Below are 26,913 nucleotides of genomic sequence, written 5' to 3' on the forward strand. Positions count from 1 at the left end.
ACAGCGGCAGGAAGTCGAAGTTGTCAGACCGTAATAGACGGGTGTTGAAGAGGATAGTCGCTCGAAAACGGAAGACTACACTGCCGGTGATAACATCCGAGGTGAATACCCACCTTCAGAACCCTGTATCCATGAAAACTATTCAACGGGAGTTGCATGCTGCTAACATTCATGGCAGAGTAGCTATTCCAAAACAGTTAGTTTCGGCGCGGAATGCTTTGAAGAGACTACAGTGGTTCCAAGACCACCTAAAATGGACACAACTGCAATGGGAATAAGTCATCTGGTCTGATGAATCCTCCTTTACACTATTCCAGACCACCGGAAGTGTGTTCATGTGGCAAACGCTGGCAGAAGCATTTCATGTTGACTGCCTGGTTCCAACCGTGAAACATGGAGGAGGTTCTGTGATGGTGTGGGGCGCTATATCTGTTTGTGGATTGGGGCCTCTCGTTGTCTTGAGGGGGGTGGTCAAAAAGGACCATTACCGAAGCATTCTTGCAGATCATCTTTACCCTATGCTTCATACTCTCTTTCCGGGAGAACGTCCTGTGTTCCAATATGACAACGCCCCTGTTCACACATCTCACTGTGTTCAAACATGGTTAAATGAGCATAATGATGAAGTGGACCATCTAACGTGGTGTCCTCATTCCCCTGATCTGAATATCATTGAGTCTTTGTGGGGTTTTTTGGAGAAAAAAGTCCGTGCTCGGTTTCCTCCTCCACGCACATTCTCTGAACTCGAGACTGCCCTGCAAGAGGAATGGCTGCAAATTCCAATGAACTTTGTTCAAGACCTTTATTTGTCAATCCCACGCCGAATGCAAGCTGTCATCCTGGCCAAAGGTGGCCCAACTCCTTATTAATAAAATATTTTCATTTTTTCACAGGTGTTCCTATTATTTTGTCCTATACCTGTATGAAAATAGTTATATGTAAGAGTTTTATCTTAGAGACTTTAACTTTCTTGTACCATTTTTAAATTTGTGATAACTAAAAGGCAACAATTGAAAAAAAAATGCGTGAATTTTAAAAAAAATTTAAATAGTAGCCATTTAATATGTTTTCTAAGTAATGACAGTAAAACATTAATTTATAACCCTTCAAGAGCAAATACAAGTATTTTAAACATACAGGCAAAGAAAATGGAGCATATTATCAATGAAAATAAAACTATAATTTTGAAATTAATCCAAAACAATTAGATCATATATTTTGCAAAATAAACTAAAAATTAGTATAATTGACAGCAAAGGAGGAACTAATGAAGGTATAGTAAATAGATTAAACAAATCCCTAAGCAGTTATGCTATCCTCAATAAACAAACACAACAAATGATACAAAAATTAGAATTTTCAATACTAATGTTAAATTTGTCCTACTCTATGGATTGGAGACATGGCATTGCAATGAAAATAAAATTAATAACTTTAAGTAATTAGTAACAACAGTTTAAGGAGAAACTGTATCAAGTGATTCCATTAAATTTGTAACACAGAAATGCTCAGGAAAGCAACACAGGAACCACTTGCACAGGAAATATAAAACGCTTATAGAAATGGGTTTATCATACTCTGCTTAAACTTGAGAAATTTTAAGTGGAATAAGTTTTTGAAATTTAAAACAAGTTATTAACAGTTATTTGGAAATCTCTGAAGCAATAGAAGAAGACTTAGAAATACTTGGCGAAGAGTGATTATAAAGGAATTGAAAACAATAGGCAAGACATGGAAAGAGACAAAATATCTGGCCACAAATATAGTGAGATATAGAGCTATAATAGACACACTATGCTCCAATTCAGAGTTAAAAGGAATATGTGTGTATGTAATTCCAATTCGTTCTTTTACATTTTAATTTTTAAAAAAAAGTAGAATTAGACATTTTACCGTAAATTTGATGTAAAATGTGATCATCTGCTGATAAAATCAAATCAAATGTGTTCCATCATTTCTTTGTTCATGAGTTGTATTTATTGGTGTTTTATTTGATGTCTAGATGTGGCCGGGAAAAGTATACTATCCAGATTTTACAAATCCAGATGTTAGACCTTACTGGACACAAATGTGCACCGAATTCAGGAAGTTTGTCAAATTTGATGGACTTTGGCTTGTAAGTATTTACTATCACTTAAAATTATCTTTAAACATTGCACTTTTTTTTAAAGTTTGTAGGGATATGATCAATCCGTGCATCGTTCTCTTTTGTAAGAACTATTTTAACGGTATTGTAAAAAATTAAACATTAATCTTTTTGTTTGCTACATATATGCTTTATATTAAATATTCTAAAACTCATGACTCACAATTTTACATTTTTTCACTTTATTGAATTTATTTCTATTTATTTGTTCCCCCAATCTCTTCCCTAGATTCAAAGATAATGAGTGATTTACAGATGGATATTTTCTTTATAAGATTAAAATGCATTAATATTTAATGCAATAAATGATATGTAATTGTATGCACTTTATAAAAAGTGAGAAAGTATTTTCAATGCTAATAATAATAATGTCCCCAATTCTTTCTTTGGGGTTTTTCTTTGTATTTTGAAACTTCTTTACTTGTGTAGTAGTTCTGATTTTTTTCCCCTGGTTAAAATGCTTGCATTTTAAGGAAACATAATGTAGAATGTGTATGAATAAAAGTGCTTCATTTAAATGTACCTCAAATGTAAATATTTACTTATATATGCTTATAATTAAATTTTTTTAAAGGATAAGAATGAACCATCAAATTTTGTAGATGGTTCTTTGAATGGCTGTGGTAGAAATTGTTTGAATTATCCACCTTATGGAGTTGGTATGTCTTTTCTTTTATGTCTTATTTTTGTAATCATCTTTGTTTTTTTAATGTAACTTATTTTTTGTAAGCCTTTAGTTATGTTTTTGAACCATTTTTAAATCTATTTAAGTTAGAAATTTGAGAAGATAAAATAAATTACTTATGAAACCTACAGGGAAATAAAATATATAAGTTAGCTGGTACCCGATTAAATCTGATCAAAAATCAGCTGTGTACCAAATGGTTATTTATTTGAATCTGGTGGACTGTTTTTTTCTTATAATTCAGATGAATAAAATCAAACATTTAGAAGAAATATAGTTAAAAAATATTTTTAAATAGCAAACATAAAACAGTAAATTTCTATAACAATTGCTTGAAATAAATTTGTGCTAGGCGCTGGAGGCTACGCATGGTTGAGGCAGCCAAGGCCTGTAAGGGGCTGTCATGCTGAAGAAGAAGAAGAAATTTGCTTATTATACAGATGTGGCCATATATATTCAATTTATCTAGATTCTAAAGTTTGTTATGTATGGCATGTATGCCTATGCTGGCACATATACCTTTACGTTCCTCAGAATAGGTTATTACTAACAGGCTCGAAATTAAGTTTTGTTTTAACTATCCTTTTCTTAAAGCTTTTCAAATGTGGACAAAACTATTCATCTGGTAGCAAATTTTTTCAGGTGATAAGTTCCAAAATTGTAAACTTGGATTTCTATTAAATTGAAATCAAATTTTGATTAAAAATTTTCATTTCTGTAAACTTTTTAAATGAATGAGTTTATTTTGCTTATACGTATTTAAAAAGCATCTTTTCAAGTTTTAGTAAAGGTTTTTTGATCTTAACATTATTTAGGGTGCCTACATTATAATCATCTTGCCAACAAAATAAAATGTTTATTGTATATCAGACTATGGAAATATGACAGCAACTTACATTTTTAATTACACTGTTATGGGAGATGTTGTCACTTTTCCTTAACAAAATCTAGAATAGTTTGGAGAAAAACTGGGTGTAAGTGAGATGCCTGCAGTTGGGAACTGTTTTTGAAGTATGCCATTTATTATCCGTTATGACATGCTTATCCCGCATTTACTAATGTTCATTTACAAATTATCAATTATTACTTGATCTGATTTATTTTTTTCTTTTGATTAGTTTTTATTGGTTTTGTATGTGTATTAATAGGAAAAAAACTTTTTTCATAAGTATTTGTATTAAAACTTATTTATAGTCAGCTACTTATATGTATAATAATTAAGGACATTGCTCTGTTATGACATTGCTCACATTTTTTTAAATTTTTTTTTGCCCTAGACACATAGCAAATAACAAAACAAGTAACCAAATAATAAAAAAATTAATCAAAAAATCGAATTATTAAATATAAGTTAAGTCCCAGTTAAAAATCAATTGGAAATTTTTTAATAAATATCTAATTTTTTAAAATATGTTATATTGCAATAGGGAAGATTGTTATTCAGAGAAATACTTTATAGAAACAAGCGTTGTAAAAAAAACAATGTTGACTATTAAGTTATAATTTACTTAATAAACTTATAGTATTTATAAAATACCCAAAAGTTTACGCGATTTTATAAATTTACATAATACGCCCGCAAGTGCTTTTAAAAATACTTAAAATTCTGATAATGTTTTTCTCTTACATTAGAGAAACTAGTTTGCTTTGCAGCTAATACAGGCTTGAAAATAATTGCAATGTCCATAACTATCAAAAAGTTGCAAAATAATACAACTTCAACTTTAATTTTTAAACAAGGATTTGCAATCATAATATATTTTTTATTTACCGTTTTTCAGGGGTGCACGGTTCAATACTCGGTGGTAAATTGTTTGAAAAAACTATTTGCATGGATGCTGTTCATAGTGTTGGGAAGCACTATGATATACATAATTTATATGGCTATTTCCAATCTAATGTAACTTACAGGTCAGCCTTTTTCCCTTCTGGAATTTTGTTTATTTAAAAGTTATCTTATTACTTATTTTTATTTTCATAGAATATTTTTAATAAAGTTCTTTAAAATTTCTTACTTCAAAAAAAAAAAAAAAAAAAATTATGTTTTTTGGTATATATCAAATGTTAATGTATATATTGAGCATATGTATCCCAAATAACAGTTTTTTTTTGTTATTAACTTGAATAGTGTAGGATTGTTTTCTTAAAAAGGAATACAAAAAGTTGTAATTTAGAAACTTTTCCTCTTACCTTTCAAAGGTTAATGATGAAATATGTATAATAATGATAAAAGTGTTTTCATGTTAGTGGTTAATTATTGCTAAATTGTACAATGCATATGCTGAAGTAATGTCAGAAATCAAAAAATATTTCTATCAATTTCAATGATTAAAATGTTTTTTCACAAGGAATTATCTATTATTTTGATAATTGATGTCTTAAAATAATGCCAAGGCTTTATAAATCAAAATATTAATGTCAAGTATAATAACTGATGTGTTAAGCAATAATTATTAATCCATCTTGCATTTTTTAATTATAAAAGAAGAAAATTTTTATTTCTTCTTTTAGGAAACTGACTAAATATTTTGAAAAAAAAATGAGGTTGTACTTATTTATTTTTTATAGATTTTGGCTGCTAAAAATGTTGGTTGTTATCTGTCGCCTTATTTAACACCTTATTTAAAGCATTTTTGATATAATTTGTAAATCTTGTATTTTTTAATTAGTTTTCAATGTGTATTTAGTTTGTTTGTGCATATATATATATTAAAAAATATATAATTATAATTTGGGGTTGTATATATAATATTAATTGGATTTGAAGATTGGTATTAATATATAATTTTTTTAAAAATTAAAAAGCCAGAAACAAAATAATGAAAAGATATAATTTATTCATCAGCTCACATGATTATATCTGCGAAAAGGAGTGCTTTCTAATATTGTATCAATATAGCCAATGCAAAATATATCAATACAATAGTGTGAGGAGCACTAAAAAAATTGAAAGGGAAATAGAACACATTAAGTAAAAAATATGTACGAAATAAAGCATCACACAGAAAATACAGAACATAACGCAAAACGAAATCTATAAAGCGAGTAGAGAATTCAAATTTTAAGAATAATTAAAAATATTTTCGTAATAAGATTGCCAAATTACAAAAACAGAAGGACAAATAGAGTTAGAAGCATAAATAGAGGGATCTTTTATGTCACATCCTTACTGCAGTATTGAAGCGCGTTTGATTTGTTAGTTACCTTTTATTGGCCCAAAAATGGATGTGAGCAAGGTAATAATATTATACTGGATAATTTAAAGTTTAAAATTAATGAGGTTGGTTTTTTATTTTGCAATTTTAATGATTTTATGAAATTAACATTTTTTTTAAAAAAATGAAGCATGATTTGCCATTTTGCACAGATTTTTAGCCACAGATTTGTCTGAATTGGATTAGTACAAGGTTAAAATAAAGATTAACAAAGAAGTTTTTAGTAAATTTATTAATAATAACATACAGTTAACTCAATGATTTTATACAGAACTTAATTTCATTAGTCGGGTATCAATTGTTTTTTTTAATCAAATTTTGAAAGAATTTGTCTATTTGTTTTTTGGATAAATAAACATTACTACATATTCTTGTAATTCTAATAATTTGATTTAAAAAAGTATTTAAATAAATGTTTTTAGAAACATTAGAATTCCAAGTAATTAGTTTGTTTATATTAAAATTAAAATCATTTCTTTTATCATATAAATCAACAAACCAAATAATTTTTTTTTTAAATTCCCAAATCCAAAATATTAAAATTAATACAGTAGGGAACCGATTATCCGGAACGATCAGGACCATCGCTATTCCGGATAATTGATTTTTCCGGCTTTCTGAATCGCTACAAAAAGCCGTTATTTTTTATTATTAAACCCAACTAAAAAAAAAATATTAGGAAATAATCTTAAAAAGAGGAAAAAACGATGAAGTAATACAGTAATGATTATTTCTAAAATGATGGTACGGTAAACATCTTTCAGAAAAAAAAAATCCAAAAATCTTATGAGGAAAAAAAAATTATTTTTTTAAAATGGCGGGAAAATGTATCGAATTTCGTTCCGGTATTTTGGTTTTCCGGTTTTCTGAATTCCGGATAACGGGTTCTGTACTGTATTATCATCATGATTACAAAGCAAGATTAATTCCTCGGGGTAAATAATATTTAACAAAATTGTGTAATCTTGAAAATTAAAGATACTTAAATCATCAATAAATCTAAAAACAAATTTAATTATTACGAGTAATATTACGAGTATAATTTTGTTAATAATAGTGAAATAAATTAGCTAAGAGAGATGAAAACTTAGATCCTTGTGCTATTCCATCAATTTGAATAAAAATGTTTTCCATTGTAAAGACAATTAAAAAGACGAAAATAAATTAGAATTTCCCAATTATCAAAATTGCAATTAAGGATAGTTTTAAGATCGCAGTAATAACTCAGAAAAACATCTTTTAGTTTAGTAAGGGGTGGTATTTTGTAATCTGGCAATCTTATTACGAAATTTTTTAAAATTATTCTTGAAAGATTCCAGTTTGTCTAAGTTCATTTGAATTCGCTACTCGCTTTATAGATTTCCTTTTGTATTTTCTGTTTTTTGCTTGATAGGTTTTTGTGTATATTTCTTACTTTATGTGTTCTATTTTCGTTTCAGTTTTCTTTTTTAGTGCTCCTCACTCTATTGTATTGGTATATTTTGCTTTGGCTATATTGATACAATATTAGGAAGCACATATTTTTGTGGATATAATAGTTTGAGCAGATGCAGAGATTATATTTTTTCATTCATTTGTTTCCCGGCTTTTTAATATGCATCTATATATATCTTAAAAATATTTTATTTTTCCTCTGTTTTCTAAAAATATTTTATTTTTCTTCTGTTTTCATTAATTTTTATTATTTTCCACATTTTCTCTATATTTTTAACTTATTTTATGAGTTCTATTTACTTGTAGCTTATGCACAATGAATAAAACTTATTTTCTTTGTTTTTTTCTCTTTTTTCTTATTATCCTTTCTGTCGTTATTGTGCTATATATACATAATGCTAGTTTAATTGCTTTGCCTTCAGAGAGTTTTTTTTTTTAAAATTAATATTTGAGTTAAACATCTTTTTTTAAATATCTGAATACATTTTCAGTTTTTAACATATTTTTAAAATTTGAAAACTAATTTCTATGAACAAAATACTTGCTTGGTGTTTTCCCCCCAGATTTTTCTTAGTGATATTAATTATTTTTCTAGGAAGTTACTTCAAAAAATTGGTACAAAATTTCTCTGCATGGCAGTGCTTTTTCCTTGCATAATATTGAGATAAATCAGTTTGTTGGCCCTGGAAATAAAACTAGTTCAACTTAAAACTCAGTTATATTTAACAATTGGATGTTGCCGTGTTGAAAATGAAAATTGTGGTATAATATAATCTTACAATAATAAATAAAATATTATGATCTTACATATAAAGGTCCTATTTGAATTGTAATCCAACTTCACTTATTTAAAATTAAAAAAAATTTGGATTTGGCCTCATTTTCGTGTTTATGCAAGTCACTCCCATCTTATTTTTGAAATTAGTACACATCTAACTTATTTTTCCTGCCGAACTGCAGGTACCACAAATCAGATAAAATAAGAAAATACGTAAATTAAGACTGACAAGGTTTGATAAAAACAATAAAAAATGCAGCTGTCCCACTATTCAAACATTTCATGCATTATTTTATATCTTTTACTTATTTATTTGGGAATTAAGTAATCTTTGATTATTTTTGTTTCATAGTTCAAAGTTTAAGCTGTAGTACTTAAAGAATATTTTGTTGTTAAATATAAATCACCATAGAATTCTTTATCATTTATAGGGAAGTTTAAAATACTGAAATAAAAAATTATCCTTTCAGAACACTAGCAATTATTATTCCTGGAAATCGACCCATGGTTCTGAGCAGATCAACTTTTCCAGGGTCTGGACGATTTGTATCACATAGTTTAGGAGAAAATTTAAGTACTTGGGATCATCTTCGGTCTTCCATTCCTGGAATACTAAATTTTAATCTCTTTGGAATACCATTTGTAAGAAAATAATTTTTAAATCTATGTTTCTTATTCTATATCAGAGTTCCCAACCCAATGGGCACTGTGATCACTGGTTATTTTACCTATGTTCACTGTTGCGCAACCACAATAAAAATAGATCAGCATTTAGTTATGTAAAAGTTTAAATTCTAATTATATTTACTCCTTGTAAGAATAAATTATGTGCACAGTGTTCTAGATTGTGCTTTGGACTTAGTATTCGAGAATACATTCTTAAGTACAAAAATGTTGGGAACAAAAGTTGCTACATTTTTTTAAAATAATGCTAGTAATAAAGGTTTTTGGTTAAAGTTAACTTTTAGTTATTTAAAAATCATTATTTAATTTCATGATTTTTTAAATCTATTATCTAAATATGTTTGAAAAAATCTTTAACACAAAAATAATAATTTTTTTATATGCTGGCAATTCTTGTAAGACAACAAGTTGTTTTGCTCTTAAATGAAATTTTTTTTGCATAAATAAAGAGTGGGTGTTCTTAATTTGTAAATTTAAGTTATGTTTGATGGTGTTGAAATACTTCTACTAAATTTATTCATTCACATTTAGTTTATTAAAGCTTTAAACTAGCTCCTGAAATTTAATTATTATAAAAACTATTTTTGAATATCTTTAGCACTTTTTCAACATTGGCAAATTTATAGTATTTTGCTAAAAAAAATTTTATGGCATTTTATATTGATTTGCAAGTACTTTAAAAACAAAATTCCAATCTATCCAAAATGAAAGTCATTACCTATATACAATCAAACTTATCCGAGGAAATTACTTTAAAATTTTAAATAATTCTAATTTTAATTATATGAAATTAATAAAGTAGTGAAGTTTTAACTACTTCCTTTTGATACAGTATACTATAGTAAACCATCTGCGGGGCTCAGTAATGTGTCCACTATAAACCATGGTTCACTATATCAAAATTTTTTGAAGAATATTTTTTGCATAGGACAGTTGAATGATTGAAAATTGGGTTTGCAATTTTACATAAGTTATTTAAAAAATTATTGACTAATTAGCAGGTAATAAAGCAAAAATGAGAAAAGTACTTGATGTAATAAATTCATTTTTACTTCTAAAATGTTCATAATACTTCTTTTGTGTACATTGCTAAAAAAAAAAAGAAAGACTCCTGAATAACTTTTGATCTAATGATCGGATCTTCACATAAATTTTCTCTTCTAGGTTGGAGCTGATATTTGTGGTTTTCAACTAAACGTTACTCAAGAATTGTGTTTGCGGTGGATGCAACTTGGAGCTTTTTATCCACTTAGCAGAAATCACAACACTCTATATTCAAAAGTATAAATATATTCTTTAAGATTGAACTACTTTATACAGTTTGTTTTGATACTTTAGTATTTTGTTTTTTAGTTTAGAGTTTTAAACCTAAAATTACTCTAAATATATTGAATTATTAAGTATGCATTATTTAATCTAATGAATACTATAATTAAATCTGTACAGACAATTTTACTTTATTTTTTTTTTACCTTTAGATGTGCATTGTTTCTACCTTAGAAATATTTTTTTTTATATAGGATCAAGATCCAGCTAGTTTTGGCAATGAATTCGTGAAACAAGTCAATAAAGCTTTATACACTCGGTATGAGCTTCTACCATATTTATACACTCTCTTCCATTTAGCACATACTGAAGGTTCAACTGTTGCTAGGCCGCTTTTACATGAGTAAGTGTTGCAAAAAATTAAATTTAATTCTGTATTCTTCTGTTATTTACTTATTCCGTAGTTTATTTGTCAATAAAATTTTGTCTGCCTTTGCCTTTTCTGATGCCAAGTCTCCAGCAGTTTTAGTGTAGAAAAACTGAACCAATGCTAATAGAGGAGGAAACTCAATGTATAAGAAAGTTATAGATTCTTGGAGAACTGTTCTAATCACACTTATCTAAACATTAAATAGTCTGACAATTTTGAAAAAGTTTTCTTATTGTAGTAGGTAGGTACTTTATTTACATCGCGCTATAACTGCACAATGGGCTATTGGTGATGGTTTGGTAAACATCCCTGAGGATGATCCGAAGACATGCCATCATAATTTTGATCTTCTGCAGAGGGGATGACTCCCCTGCTTTGGTAGCCTGGCAACCTGCGCATGAAGTCAAGTACTTTACAGTAGAACAGTTTACTGGGGACTGATACCACGCACCTTCGATCTCTATGCAGGCTGATCAAAGTGGTCACTCATCCGCTTGCTGACTGCAGCCAGTGATGCTTTACTTCCGTGTTTTACTGGATGATCAGTCCACTGTGCAACTTTTGCCAATTTTCAAAAACCGTCATTCTAAGACTCTTCTAAAAGAGAATCTTATTTATCTGTCAGTTTTTTCATGTTCAGGAAAAAAATTAATAGTAAATGAAAACACTGAAGATTTATTTCAGCCTAACACATTTTTGATAAAATCCTATCATTAGCTTTGGTGACCCAAAAGGCGCAATGCAAACTCTGTCACGCCGTCTAGATTTGCCATTCAATTGAACACTTATAATTCCCTTGATTTTCATTCCCTGTACTTTTAATTCCAAGTTAATTTATGTTAACTGAGATTAAGTATTTGGCATATGAGTACAAAGCACTCACAGCAATACTGCCAAGGGCATTATAATCCCCAGCTGTATGTAAATAACTGATGAGTAAACCTCTATAATTTGTTCTTATGTTTGCTTTTGTATGATTTTGAATTATGTATGTTTACCTTTTATAGCATTAAAAATAAAATAATTTTGGACTTAAAAAGATTTCACTTTTGTGTTAAATCATTTGATCAACTAATTTCTTATTAAATTAAAAATTAGTCTATTTTTTATGGTAATAAATTTCAAATTTTGTACCAGTTGAAATTGATGGTAATTATAAACTACTCTAAAATTCTTTGATTAATTTGTTTTATTTTTTAAAAAAATATAGATTTCCACGAGATAAAGAGACTTGGGATATCAGTTATCAATTTTTATGGGGACCTGCATTGTTGATAAGTCCAATAGTTGCTGAGGTAATGGATATAAAATGCATTTTCCATGGATCATAATTGCATATTCTGTTCTTAATAACTTATTTTTATAGACTTCATACTTAAAGTTGTTTTTTGATAAGTATGGTCTGGAGTAAAGCGCCAATGATTTGGATTGGTTGAACCGAGATCGATACACGTTATAAAAAAATCAGATAACCGAAGAACTTGAAAAAAAGGACTATGGCAATTTTCTTATGTATCTACCGTCCACACTTTAAATCAATACAAAGTTTAAATTTTATTTTTCTTAATGAAATCACTCTTTTGTTGCATGGACAATTTTTGTCTATAGGATGCTCTTGCGCTTTCCAGAATTGTTTGAAGACATTTTCTACAAAACTAATTGGAAAAATAGCATGTCTACTCCATCAAGTGTATAGTTAAGTTCTTGAAAAATTGAGCACTTTGTTAATTTTAATTGAGCATTTGAAACTGTCGACTCCATTCTTCCTTGTCTTTTTTAAAAAAAAAGAAAATACATGTTCCATCTACTTCTCACTGTCATTGGAATTGGGCAGGCAGGAAGAGTCTCTCTACTCCAGGACACTGACCGCCACAAGAAGCAATATTTTGATATGCTTCATAGAATCTGACAATAATAAGAATCTTCGTTAAAAAAAAAAATTTTTTTTTTGGACATTTCTATTAGTATCCATACAAAAAACATTTGAATTTGAAATAAAATCTGTTACTAAACCAGGGATGAGATTCTTCCGCGGATTTCCGCATTTTTTCTTCAGATTTTTCCATTTTTCCCGCTAATTTCCGCTGAAATTTTTTTTTTTGCACAAGTTAAAATATTTTATGAGGAATTTAATTTTCCGCGGATCGAAATTATTGAAGTTCTCATTCCTCCCTCTGAAGTTTCTCTAAAAATCAATTCCTTGGGATAAAACTGGTTGACCTTTATACAGGGATGAGATTTTTGTCTCTCGAATTTCAGCCTTTTTATCGAAGACTCCGATTCTCTAAAAGTTTCGTTTTTTTAAAAATAAATATCCCGCTTTTTTGTGAAAATTCAGTCGTTGAAGTAAAATAATTATATTGATTTACGATTTTCAAAGAAAAACAGAAAATTCAAACTACGTCCTATCTGCTAACCCTTCCGCATTTTTACTTATATTAGCTATTTTCTCCGATTTCACGCACAGAAAATAAGATTTTCCATATTTTTTATCCGTCGGCGGGATAGCTCGTATTTTCGTAATTCAGACGTCGCTGCTTCTTGTATTCTGGAGTGAAAGCAAACAAAAAAAAAGAGAAAAAAAAGTAGAGGTGGATTTGCGGTGAAAATATTTATTTGCTCATTCAATTAATCTTGTAAATTTTTATTTATTAAGTCTAAACAAAAAACAATACAAACAAGCCTTTTAGAAATCCCAATTCCAGACTCTGCAAATATTTCGATTTTCATTCACGCGATTTTAATATCAATCATCGATTTTCATATTTACCTGATTTAAAAGTTGCGCATTACAATTCTTATTTACGCTTTTTAAATATCGTACATTATGACTCGTATTTACGAGATTTAAAAATCCAATATCGTGTTTTGTATTTATGCGTTTTTAAAATCGCGATTTTATTATCAAACATCGATTTTCGTATTTACCTGATTTAAAAGTTGAACGTTGCGATTCGTATTCAGGCGATTTAAATATTGTACATTGCGATTCTTATTTACGAGATTTAAAAAACCAATATCGCGATTTGTATTTACGAGCTTTTAAAACCCTATGTAGCTACGCGGGCTTAAAATCCAATGTCGTGATTCGTTTTTGCGGTTGTAATATCGCGCGATTTTAAAATTATGCATCGTGATCTAAAAATTACCCATCATGATTTGTATTTTAACATGTTTTAAATTCGATGTAGAGTTTCATATTCACGTGATTTAAAAGACTCATATCGGCATTTATAATCACATGGTTTACAAGTTTATAAAATCGCACTCTTTTGTCAAATTTTCGTATATATATATATCCTAGAATTTCCTCTTTTTTACTTTCTGACTACTCTCATCCCTGACTAAACATTCTTTTTTGATTTACTTAAAACTTTTGCTTTGAGTTGCAAGGAAATAACAGAATATTCTTTTTATATTGTGGTGGTGCAGTGTAAAGCAATGTAATGAATAAAAAAAGTAAATTTTTTAAAAATTTTGATTTTTTTTCTCTTTTTATTTTTTTTAAGGGTACTTTTTACATTTAAGGATTTTTGAGCACTATTTTATTTTGGAAAGTGCAAAAATGTTTAACACATGTTTCTGAAGTGTTTAACTCATGTTTTGATGTTCTAATGGACATTGAATTCTAATGGAGTTTTTTTTTTGGGGGGGGGGAGATGTTGGTTGTATCCAATGTAGCTGATATTTTAATTGTTATTATTTCATGTGAATATTTCACGATACTTTTTTTCATTTATATTGTAATTCTTAATATCACCTATAACCATTTTTTATTTTGCCATGTGTTATCAGTTTTATCTGTAATGTTAAAAAATGCTTATTTAGGTAAAAAATTTATTTTTGTACAAGACAGGGTTGCTACTCCACAGGGAGAACAGGGAAAACCTGGGAAATACAGGGAAAATGCAAGGAATTTTGATTTTTTCTTTACAAACTGGGAAAATTCAGGGAATTTTGTTCTTTTAAACAATGGTGACCACTCAAAGCATAATCTATGGGATATTTAACCATGATATTTCAGCTATGCTTAACTATTTCATTATTATTTGAGTATGTTCAGCTGTTTTTCCAGCAATTAAAACTAATAAATATAGTTAGCCCAATATAGCTCACACAAGAGCACAGTAATTGTTATTTCCCATTAATGTATTGCATATAACATGTACAGGGAATTTTTTTTTTCCAGATTTGAGTGGCAACCCTGCAAGAGATATTTTTTCACATTTGATTAAAAAGTATATAATAATCCAAAATAATTAAGTTTTCCTGTAATCTCATATGATTGTGATTTTGAAATAACATTTAATTTTATGTATACATAAAAAAAATTAGTGGATAATTATCAATACATTTTGATTTTACAAATAATATGTATAGTTAATAAAAATTGCATCTAAATTTCCCTTTATTTTTAATATGATTAATATATGAAGATGATTATTTGTAAATTCAGGTAAAAAATGTTTTTTTTTAATTTTAAATTCTTGTTTAAATATAAGGGATTTCCCTCCCCCCTGATTTTGATTAAATTTTATGTTTTTAAAAGCATTTTCTGCTTATTAGATCATCAAAATTAGAGCCCTACTAAAAGTATGAGAATGAACGAATTTTGATTTTCCAAATTCAGAAAGTCTTAATACAGTACAGAACAACCTGTTATCCGGAAATCAGAAAGCCGGAAAACCAAAAAAGCAGAACAAAATTGGATAAATTTTCCCGCCATTTTTAAAAAAAAATTATTTTTTTTCCTCATGAGATTTTAGGATTTTTCCTTCTTTTTTGAAAGATGTTTACCTTACTATGATTTCGGAAATAATCATTAGTGTATTACTTCATCGTTTTTTCTTCTTTTTAAGATTATTTCCAAATTTTTTATTTTTTTAGTTGGGTTTAACAATAAAAAAAAAACGGCTTTTTGTAGCGATTCAGAAAATTGGAAAAATCAGTTATCCGGAATAGCAAAGGTCCCGATCGTTCCGGATAAACGGTTCCCCATACTTTAAATATTAAAAAATTTAATGTTCCATGAAAAGTATAACTCCGAATACAAATGTAAAATTTTTGCTTTTTAGGGTGAAGCTGCTGTTGATGTGTATTTTCCTAATGGAATTTGGTATGATTTTTATAAGGTGACCATTGAAAATGAGTTATTTTGTACTTATTTAAGCCTTCTTAAATTTTATGTTATTGACAAAAATGTAGAATAACTTATTGTATAAAAAATATGGTTGTGTAAAATATACTAAAATATGTCTTCTCCTATATAATAAATTATGCAGCCTTTATTAGCTAAAAAATATTAGGACTTAAATACATAACATTAGCATTTTAAAGATAAAATAGTGCATAAATATTGACATTTTTAAAAATTATTTGTGAGGAGTGTTTTGTGCCATAAACTTATAATTTTTTTTTAAATTTTAGAGTTATTTAATTAGAGTTTGTTCTGTTTATGGTTATTAAAATTTTGCGTCAACGGACTTAAAAAGATAGATATTTCTTTTGCCTTAATTTTTTGTAAAAGTTAATATGAATATAAATGTTTTCATTTTAAGTAATATCTAGATCATACATATTCCACTGTATTCTAAAAATAAAATGCTTGAAACAATTTAGTTATAAGCCAGACTTTTCCTTAAATGAAATTTTTTCAGCCAAATGTTTCTTTAGTACTGTTTCAAAGTATAAGTTTGTTGAATTTGTACAAGATAATAGCTCAATACACAGAAACATGTATTATTGCCTACAAGGTTTTTTTTTTTCCTTCTTTTACTTGCTAAGCCTTGAGAGGGTTCATTTTTTAAATAGACCTGCCACGGGTCTATTTAAAAATAAATCCTCTTATTGTCTAAAATAAGTAGGGCAATTACTCATTAATGACGCTTTATGTCACTTAGGTTATTGCTAAAGGAGAAAAAAAATATTTAACTAATAATTTTAGGTGAGACTCATAAAAAATAAAATAAACCAAGAACGGATTTTAAATATAAAAAAAAACATAAATCAGTAAAGCCAATTATAATTCTGTAACTATACTTCCCTAAATCAGATTTCTCAATGTAAGTGGTACTTCGTCTAAATTCTATTTTATTTTGAAGTTATGTAATGATAGATTTATTGTAGAGTAAAAATCAGATAATTAAAATAAGGCTTTAAGTAGAAATCCTACCTATTTTTATAATATTTAAAATAAATTATTATTTATTTAAGTTTTTTTAAATTTATTTTTAGGGTATGATCGTTAAAGAAGGCAAGGGTTTGCATGATACTTTGCTTGATGAAGGTCGAATAAATCTTCATGTAAGAGGAGGGTATATTCTACCAATACAAAAACCTAATGTGACTACCAGCTTGAGGTAATCATTTGATTTTTATGTTCACATCATTTGAAATATCATAGCTTTTTATCGGTAAACTGGTTATTTAATTTAGTTCTAAGTGATACTGTATTCTATAATTTTGGTACTATAACATTCATGCAACTTTTTATTATACATATAAATTTTATACTTCATGAACATTTAAATCCAGGTATCCGTGCACCTGGAAAGTCATGAAAAATCATGGATTTCAGTATTGAACAATATTTGTCATGATTTTAACTATTTTTAAAAAAAAATCATGGAAAGTCATGGATTTAGGTTGCTGAAAAATCTAATTTTTAAGATGGAATTTACCTCCACCCTACCCAATATCATGGTGTTCCGAATATCTGAATTTGTAACAAAATCCCCACTCACAGTCATATTTTATAAAAATATAAAATGTTTTTATCACGTTCTTTCGAAAAAATGAAAGAAAGAACATCATTTCTGGAGGGAATTATCTTTTAAACTTCTGTGATTTCAGATTTTTTTTATTTATTTATCACTTATTTTTTTATTCCAAAATGGGAACAGAAAAATCAGAAGTATTTCTTTCCTTTCAGATGAACAAGAAAAGTACCTTTAGAATATATTTCTGCTGAAAATTTTTTTATTTGCTTTTGTATTTTTTTCAGCTATTTGATTGCTTCAACTCTTTCTTTACTCTGTTTTTTTAAATTTAAAATCTATAAATATGAAGATGCTGAGTATTAGTTTTGGTTATACTTATCATTTCAATTAATGTTATTATAATGCTTTTTTTTAAAATTTATTATTAGGTTTTTGTCGGAGAAAACAGTTACTTCGTTAAGTCATAAAAAATTCTTGTAGTTAGTTATGAAAAATCATGAATTTGAAAATCTAAAATGTTGCAGATATCCTGTAAATCCCAATTCTCTCCCTATATAATTATACAAAGCAGCTAGAATGGCTTTAAATACTCTTATATTTCAAGATATCTAAATATTTTACAGGCACTTTTACAATTTCAATAATTTTTTCTAATACTAATTGGTTAGTAGATGGCAATGCATAGCCATTATTATTAATTTGGACTTTCAAACACAGAATATTTTTGCATATTCTTACTTTATAGTCATGTTTTCATTTAAGATATAATTTCTTGACGTGAAAACTACTGACCATTGATTCAATTAACTGAAATTTTTCTTTTTCTGTTCAGTGATGTTTTTTAATTAGTAGTATTTTTTCGCTACATAGCAGGAAGCAGCTATATATGTATTAAATACTAGTTCAAGATAAGCAAGCGTTTTACGATATCGGTTTATATTTTTAAAGTGTGGAAGTTATTTTCATTAAGTTACACATGGAGCCTTTTTAACATAAATCAACCAGCATGGTTACTTAATTATATTTTATTACTTGCATGCATAGCCATTATTATTAATTTGGACTTTCAAACACAGAATATTTTTGCATATTCTTACTTTATAGTCATGTTTTCATTTAAGATATAATTTCTTGACGTGAAAACTACTGACCATTGATTCAATTAACTGAAATTTTTCTTTTTCTGTTCAGTGATGTTTTTTAATTAGTAGTATTTTTTCGCTACATAGCAGGAAGCAGCTATATATGTATTAAATACTAGTTCAAGATAAGCAAGCGTTTTACGATATCGGTTTATATTTTTAAAGTGTGGAAGTTATTTTCATTAAGTTACACATGGAGCCTTTTTAACATAAATCAACCAGCATGGTTACTTAATTATATTTTATTACTTGAATAGTATCGTTTTTGGAAAAAAAAATTACTTATTACTTTATTTTTGCAGTAGACCTGAAAATTTAAATTTTCAGTTAGTAGTCAGCGGCCAATCGACTCAATTAACTAAGTGACCATCTTTTCCTCAAATCTAATGGGTCGGTGAACAATAACAATAAGTCCTATTTATTTCAAAGCCAATTTGTTTCTTTTACTTAGATTACATTATATTTTTTAAAAAATTTCTGTTAGAAATAATCTACGGCTATAAAAAGTTATTTCAGCAATTAAAATAGTATAAATATGCCACAAAATTTAGTTGAACATACTGGCTCGACTTAACTGAGTCAGAAAATTCAATGAGCAATTAATAAAGATTTGAAGAAAGAAAAAACGATTGAAAAAAGTAACTGGTTGTTTATATTTAATTTATGTCGCCACTTTTTTCTGCTGACTCGACGCGTGGTTATTTTCAGGTCTATTATTCATTAAATATATCAAAGCTCTATTTGAATAGTGATCCAAGTCTGTCCTTGTTCATTTTGAGCTACAGAGCCTTAAAGTCTAATGAGTGTATTGTTTTTACTTTCTTGTCCGATTTGTGGTTCCCTCTGCTTGGTAGAAAAATTGTCTAGTTGAGTACTAGTTTAGAAAATAAGACAGAAATGACTTGTATGAACATGAAAGTGAGACCAATGGCGGATCCAGCAGGGGTCATGACCCCCCCCCCCAAAATTGAAAAAAAAAATTAAAAAAAAATTTTTTTTAGTAATTTACAAAAGAAATAAAATATTTTAAAAATTATTTAAGGGGGCATATGCACCTAGGTAGGTCCGAAAAAGTGATTTTTTCCCCCATCTAAATATGTTCTTCACTGTTTCAAGTATCATAATCCGAGTTTTTTTACCTCGTCAAACTGTTACAGAGGAAGATCTTATAGCCGTTCGTGAAACTGCCGAGTTTTATAAGAATCTCTTAAATGCTTCCGTAAAAGTTGTCGAAACAGAATTTCGTCTTTGGGTGGCAAAATGGCAGCGTGAAACAGAAGCAGGACTTGAAGTGCCCAACGATCTTTCCAAGATTATTAATGCCTGTGACATCGATTTGTACCCATCAATCAATATGTTGTTGAGAACTCGGCCAGTTAGTGCAGAACGTTTCTTTCAACTCTTCAACGTCTCAAAACTTGGCTTAGAGCAACTCAAAATCGACTCGTATTATTAAACATTTATTGAGAAATTGATTTGGATGTTGAAAAAATGATTGACAGATTTGCCAAAGTTTCTAAAAAAAGGCATTACATTTATTATTTGAATTATTTATGTATTGTTCATTATGAAAAAAATAAATGAGAAGACTAGCATTAAAAACCCCAGTTTTTTTTTTGTTTAAATATATGAAAAAAAATTTAATTGAGGAGGGGAGGGATCCGAGCCTATGACCCCCCCCCCCCCGGAAAAATTTCTGGATCCGCCCCTGGGTGAGACTAACACTTTTAAATAAATAACTGGAGATGGATCATTATTTTAAGGCTAACTATTTATTTACATTTAGTCTAATAACACATGATTAAACATGTGTAAGGTGTCCACATATTGAGGCATTAATGTGTTAGACCAGAGGTTAACTTATAGTTGGAAGGTTTAATTTTTTAAACTAGTTTTGTACTTAATCAATTTAGACAGCCGATCAACATACAGAGGTGGTCAATTTAAGAGGTTCTCCTTCATTAATATAATGAATTATATAAAAAGCTTTGTATTTAGAATGTTATTTTAATTACTAACATTGATTGCCATTCTTTTTGTAGTCGAAAACAACCAATGGGTCTGTTTGTTGCTCCAGGTGAGCAGGGAACAGCTAAAGGATTATTATTCTGGGACGATGGCACTTCTTACGGTAATATATGCATGCAAGTACTTAAAAATAATTCAAATATTGATAATTTTTTTTGTAGTATCATCTGTATACATTTGAATAATTTTAATAATTGAGGAGAAAAAAAAGTTGTATAAAAATTGAGTTTTTTTCTTCCTTTTTACTAAGTGTTTCCTAAATGTCATGAAATTTATAAATATATATTTTTTGTCACAATTTGTTGAATGGATTTGGTAGGAGGAAGGAACTCTCAGCTTCACTGTTCACTCTCCTTCAAATGCATTTCTCAACTCTGGTTTAAGATCACATCAATTTGTTGGTCAATCAAGTTCTATGCTAAACTAAGCATAAAATACTGCAGTAAGAAGTTTAGAATCCACAGAGCTAAGAACCCGAAGATGAGCAAATACAGCTGATTGTCTTTTTCAATTCCAAGAGTAATCCACTAATTTTTTATCTCATGAATACTGTCAGTCCTTTAATTATTCTGGTTAAGATTAAGGATGAGTGTCGTTTGAAAGCGAAGCACCAGGCAGCTGTTTTATGACTATTGATAGCCTCTCAGGGGATAGGGTGTTCGGGTTTGAACCACAGTGCTGGCGTAAAATATCCTCAGAGGTAGACGGATCATGGGTTATCCCTCTGCCGAACCTTGGGAGGTTTTCGTGGTTTCCCTCTCCATGTAATGCAAATGCGAGTTAGTTCCATCAAAAAGTCCTCCACAAAGGCAAATTTCTCCCAATACTTGATCCAGGATTTCTCTTTTCTTCTGGAGTGGGTTCAAAATTACAAGGGTATGGAGTTGAACATTGGTAGTCGTAATCCCAGAAAATTGGATCGGCTGTTCACTGATGGTTATAAAATAAAATTGCAAGCCTCACATTTTTCGCACTCTGCTTCTGATCAAACTGTTTAAGATGACCTTCAATTTAGACTAATCCCGGTAAATTTTTTGTTTCCAAGGATCATGATTTACCCCCCCCCCAAAAAAAAAGCAATTTTAACAATACTGCAGTTATCCAAGCATCTGTGTTAACGGCTTTAGAAGTTGACTTTAAAGTCTTAGAGGGGACATACCAGATATTAGAGTGCCAGTGCAAAAAAAAAAATCATAGATATCCATGAACTCCAACTTTTTGTACTGGTATAGACAATAAATCTTTTAAAAATATATTTCATGACTGGGACATACCTTGTATTAGTACTAGTTTTGTTTGAACACTGATTGATTTTACTTTTTGTATTTCAGAAACTCATGAGCATAAAACATATCTTCTTCTGGAAGCTAATTACCAAAAGGTACGACAATGTTTCAAACAATTTTATGCATTTGCTTTAATAATAATTTATAAAATCAATTGTAATCTAGATAAGAAACTTAAAATTATTTTTTTCATTTTTATTTATTACATTATCAACTTTGACATTTAAATATGCACTGAATTAGGAATAGCTAGTTAATTTTTACAACTACAGTACTTGCTATGTACCCAGTTACTACAGCCCTTTCACTTTATGGAATTTTCATAGCATTTGGCTTGTATTTCTATTTTTTGAAAAATAAATATTTGTAAGATATGTGAAGTTGAACATTAAAAATGAAAACTAAATACAAGAAAAATTGTTTATGAAGTATACATACCATATTTTCAGTGCACAACTTTTAGTCTTTTAATTGTCTTGAAAATAAAGCATTTTAAAATTACACTGGAACCCTGATTTAAATGTTGTTTGTTCCGTTTGCTACCCTACTTACTATGTCATTTTTCAGCAGGCATGAGAAAATTGCCTGCACTGATAAAAATATCCCAAATCTTATACTACATCTTTTAAAAAGATCACGCTTAACACATTTTTCTCAATCACTGAAGTTTTTCGAAAACTGGGTTAAAAAAATGTGCAAATAAAAGTTTCCCCCCCAGTAAACTATGAACTTTTGATCCAAGAATTATCCGATCACTTAACGACATTACGAGAAACAATCTTTTCAGAAATGATTCTGATGACATGTGATATACTTCTTCTTGGACACTACAGCCTATGACAGGCCGTCCAAATAAGTTTTTGCCATCTTGATCTATTCTGTGCCATGGCCTTCCAGTTAGTGATTCCTATTATCTTTAGGTCCTTCTCCAGTGAGTCCTGCCACTTAGTCGGTGGATGGCCCCTTTTTCTTGTACCTTCAAAGATAAATGTTCAGTGTAGACAAAAATGCATTACCATTGGGTTTAATAAAGCAGGCTTCTCTATATCCGATAGGAACATTTGCCCTTCAGAAAAAGAAGTTGCTGTGGCTAAAAGTGAAGATCTTTCAAAATTCGTTGACAAATATGTTGACTGAGACATATTTTACCACTTCACACATTCCTTCGATATCCGATTTAATGCCTGCCTCCTATAATAGTAGCAAAGATGAAAAAATTGCTCATAATTGATAAAGTGATTCAAAGCATGAAAACTATGAAACAATTTTTATTTGAGAAAGCAACCCATGAAGCAAATTTTGAAACACACTTTGTGTTGAATGGGCTATTATTGAAATTGTAGCTAAAGATTGCATATTTTTCTGATAATTCAATTGGTTATTTCCTTAAAAGAATGCTTAGATTTCTGCTCTAATAGAAAATGTAAAATCAGGGCTCCACTGTAGTTGTTTGTAGTTACATTTTTAACAAATATATTATATCAAATTGTTATTTTAGAGTGGCTTTAAAGCTGTATTGAGGACTAATTTTACACTCGGAACTTTTCCTGAAGCCCACAATGTTTATTTTGGTTATATGACAATTTGTAATCAACCAACAAAACCCACTAATATACTATTGAATGATTTGCCGCTAAATAATGACAGATGGACATATGATAAAGAATCTCAAGTAAGTAGCAACAATATAAAAAATTATTGCTGTTTGCACATGCATTTGATAACTTTTTCATTTCTTTACTACAAATGTTAACTTTATTAGAAAAATGTGAATCACATTTATCTCTAAGTTGTAAATTGATTTTAGTAAAATTTTTGTTATATCTTGTAATCTATAGTTTTGTTTATAATAATTTTTTTTTTTAAGAAAACAATAAAATGATTTAAATTGTGATAAGGAGTTAAATAATAGATTGAAGTTTTAATCTGTTATGTCAAATTGTATAAGCGTATATTTATAAAAAATCTCACTAAAAATTTATTGACATCTGTCTAAAATGTTCTAAGTTATTCTCTAATTTATTGTAGGTAACATTTAACTTCAGATTTTGTATACATAGTTGATAGATAAATGTTGAATTGCAAAAGGCTTTTCAAGAAATATTCTCTAAGTTATTGTAGCATAATAGTTATTGAGAAATAAAATTATACAATACATAAGTTTTTACATGCAATTTTGTCAGAAAATAAAAGAATGTTTATGATAAGTCTGTAATTACAATTGTTGTAAATTACATCTACACTGGTGGACAAAATTAAGACATCAGAATTGGACATAGCTTCAATGGGCTAATGTTCTCTTCACCGATGAGTCCAGATTCAGGACAGTTATTGTATGGCGGGAACCTGGAACCCGATACCATCCCAGGGACCATTATGCTGGTGGAGGACTCATGGTGTGGGCAGGGATCATGCAAGATACCCGCACACCGCTCCATGTGTTTGACAATGGTTCAGTGAATACCCAGAGGTACAGGCAGGAGGTCCTAGAGCCCCATGTGAGTCTTTTCAGGGGCGCTGTTGGCCCTGAATTCATTTTTATGGACGACAATGCACAACCATATAGGGCTCTCATGGTTGATGAGTATCTGGAAAGCGAGGATATTCAACAAATGGATTGGCCAGCCAAATCCCCTGACCTGAATCCTATTAAACATGTTTGGGATGCTCTTGGGAGAGCTATTGCAATGCGCCAACCTCCCCCCCCCCCGAACCATTCTGGAGTTAAAAATTGCTCTGGTGGAAGAATGGGAGGGTCTTCCACAAGTCCTCCTTAATTCCCTTATTAACAACATGCATACTCGTTGTGCAAGCTGTCTGTCTGTCAGGGGTGATCATACACCATACTAGAGGCAGCACACACTGTACAAGCCTCACTTTTATTGGCAATAGGTCTTGCCAGTGAATGGCACTTGCATTTTTGTTTTGCATACTTTATTATCATGGAATAAGATATATCCATACCAAATTTAATTTATTTATATTCAGTATTTTTTGAGATATTTAGGAAAATTTCTTCCATATCTTAATTTTGTCCGCCAGTGTATTTCTAATGCTAGTTAAAAATTATACTTACATATACTTAACTATAATATTTATTAAATGAAAGTGTACGAATTTAAAGATTGGTCCATTTTATGTGAAAATTAATGTTGTTTGACACTGGAAGTTCAAACAACAAGTTTGCTTTGAATTTATGTTATGTATGATTTTTGAAAATATTTTTGTTTCAGGTTCTGCGCCTTCAAAAGTTAGAACATGTCATTACAGAGAAAGTTGAATTAACCATTGTATATAACTGATTTCATGTAATTTGCTCATACAGTATTAAAATTTAAGTTTTTATGTTTGTTTTATTACATTCTACAGCATTTTTGAAAAAAGGAATTTTCAGAAACTAGAAAGTGTCTGAACTTGTAAAGTTATACAATGTTTTAAATTGGAAAAATTGAATTGTGAAGGGAGCGGAATCAAACACATTGTTTGTGAAAATTTAGCAAGTTAAATTGAACATAATAGTGGAATAACTTATTTTGTTAGGCATTTTTGAACTAAATATTAAAGATAACCTACCAATGAAAAATATCGCACCTTAATAATAACTAATTTAAGAAAAAACTTAGTTCGTACAAGAAATGTGATATTGTATTTTAAAATAATACGAATTGCAATGCACGATTTTTAGAACACGTGAATACGAATCGCGATTGTGTAAGATTTCAAATCGCATGTAAATACGAAAATCAATGTTTTGAAAATGCCTGAATACAAACAGCGACATTTGATTTTAAACTCGTGTGAATACTAATTACGATACTGATTTTAAAAATATGTAAATGCAAATCACGAAATTGGATTTTAAACCACTTGAATATTAATCTCCGCGTAGGATTTTTGAATAGTGTAAGCACGATTAAAAATGGGTAACTTTTAAATCAGGTTGATTGGAGTATCGATGTTTGGTATTAAAATCGTGTGAATATGAATGACGATATTAGTAGATTCCAGTGTAGTTTCAAATATTAAAAATCCAACAATTCTAAATAACCAAATTGACGGAAGAATAACTTATAATGAAAACGTCTTTTCAACTGGATTTGGAGAAGTTTCCAAATTTAAATTTTAGATTGTAGAACTCGGCAGCAATTTTGCTTAAGTCAGCGAATTTATGTCTATAAAATAGATTGTGAAAAGCATTTATTATTTAACGGCTATAAAATATCGGGTAAATCGGCCAATTTGAAATAGATTACATTATATCGGCTGAATCGAACATTTCTATATTGGCCCAATGAGTTCCCTATTTTGCTGCTAGGGTAAAGGCGACCTGTGCGTAGTGCTGACCTTGTTAATGAAATTTTGGAGCTTTAACACCCACGAGCCTCTTGGCCCACAACAATTTGTTGTAGGAATGCTATATTTTTAGACTATGTCTATTAAATAGTACCTGCATAAAATTTTAAATCCAAAATCTTATATTTTGCACAAGTAAAAATTTCAGCTATTCTCCCTTTCTTCTATTACTTTTTAATCCCTCCAATTGAAACTTAAGTAACATGGAATAGGAACGAATCTAAAAAAAATTGTGGCAAAACCAATCTTCAAGAAATTTATATTTGGAACACAAGAATTTAAGGTTCAGCCAATATACATTACTATTGTTAAAAGAAAAGGCAAACAAACAAAAGTGGTTTCTATTTGTTAAAAATACTAGCAATCTTTTAGAATTAAATCCGAAAAAAAACAAATCTATAGAATGAAAAATACGTATAAATGCACGTTGGTGAAAATAAAAACCAGCTTTGGCATGAATGTAGAAACCTTTCTATAACTATTATTTGCCCAGTCCACATTTCTACCTTTACATACATACCATAAATACAATAAAAAAAATGTTTATATATATTTTAAAAACTACAGAAAATTTCAGTTTGATACATCATTCACAATTATTTTTAGGTTTTAACATGTTGACTGCCACACGCGTTTTCAGTGAAATCTCCTTCAGGCCACGAGTACCCCTGTACGAAGAGTATTCTGCTAAGTACTCCCACCAATATTTTAATAATGTCTGCTTATTTGTGTCCGTTGCTTCACATT

The 26,913-nt window shown here is 29.2% G+C and overlaps 1 protein-coding gene across 2 annotated transcripts in view; it reads left to right on the top strand.

The window, feature by feature from the left end:
- LOC107450552 (lysosomal alpha-glucosidase) overlaps positions 1-25,158 on the top strand; it is a 46,231-nt gene extending 21,073 nt beyond the window's left edge. For both annotated transcript variants that reach the window (XM_016066375.5, XM_016066374.4), the window contains exons 10-22: positions 2,003-2,116; positions 2,721-2,805; positions 4,613-4,742; positions 8,729-8,900; positions 10,107-10,223; positions 10,463-10,611; positions 11,849-11,933; positions 15,714-15,770; positions 16,873-16,997; positions 20,542-20,630; positions 21,859-21,908; positions 23,312-23,485; positions 25,047-25,158. In XM_016066375.5, the coding sequence (XP_015921861.2) occupies positions 2,003-2,116; positions 2,721-2,805; positions 4,613-4,742; positions 8,729-8,900; positions 10,107-10,223; positions 10,463-10,611; positions 11,849-11,933; positions 15,714-15,770; positions 16,873-16,997; positions 20,542-20,630; positions 21,859-21,908; positions 23,312-23,485; positions 25,047-25,115 (1,416 nt within the window). In that variant the 3' untranslated portion in view covers positions 25,116-25,158. The remainder of the gene's footprint in view (positions 1-2,002; positions 2,117-2,720; positions 2,806-4,612; positions 4,743-8,728; positions 8,901-10,106; positions 10,224-10,462; positions 10,612-11,848; positions 11,934-15,713; positions 15,771-16,872; positions 16,998-20,541; positions 20,631-21,858; positions 21,909-23,311; positions 23,486-25,046) is intronic.
- The last annotated feature ends 1,755 nt before the right edge of the window (positions 25,159-26,913 follow it).

Source organism: Parasteatoda tepidariorum, chromosome 7 (assembly GCF_982258835.1).
Source record: "Parasteatoda tepidariorum strain Cologne lab strain chromosome 7, Ptep-v5.0, whole genome shotgun sequence".
Lineage (NCBI taxonomy): Eukaryota > Metazoa > Arthropoda > Arachnida > Araneae > Theridiidae > Parasteatoda > Parasteatoda tepidariorum.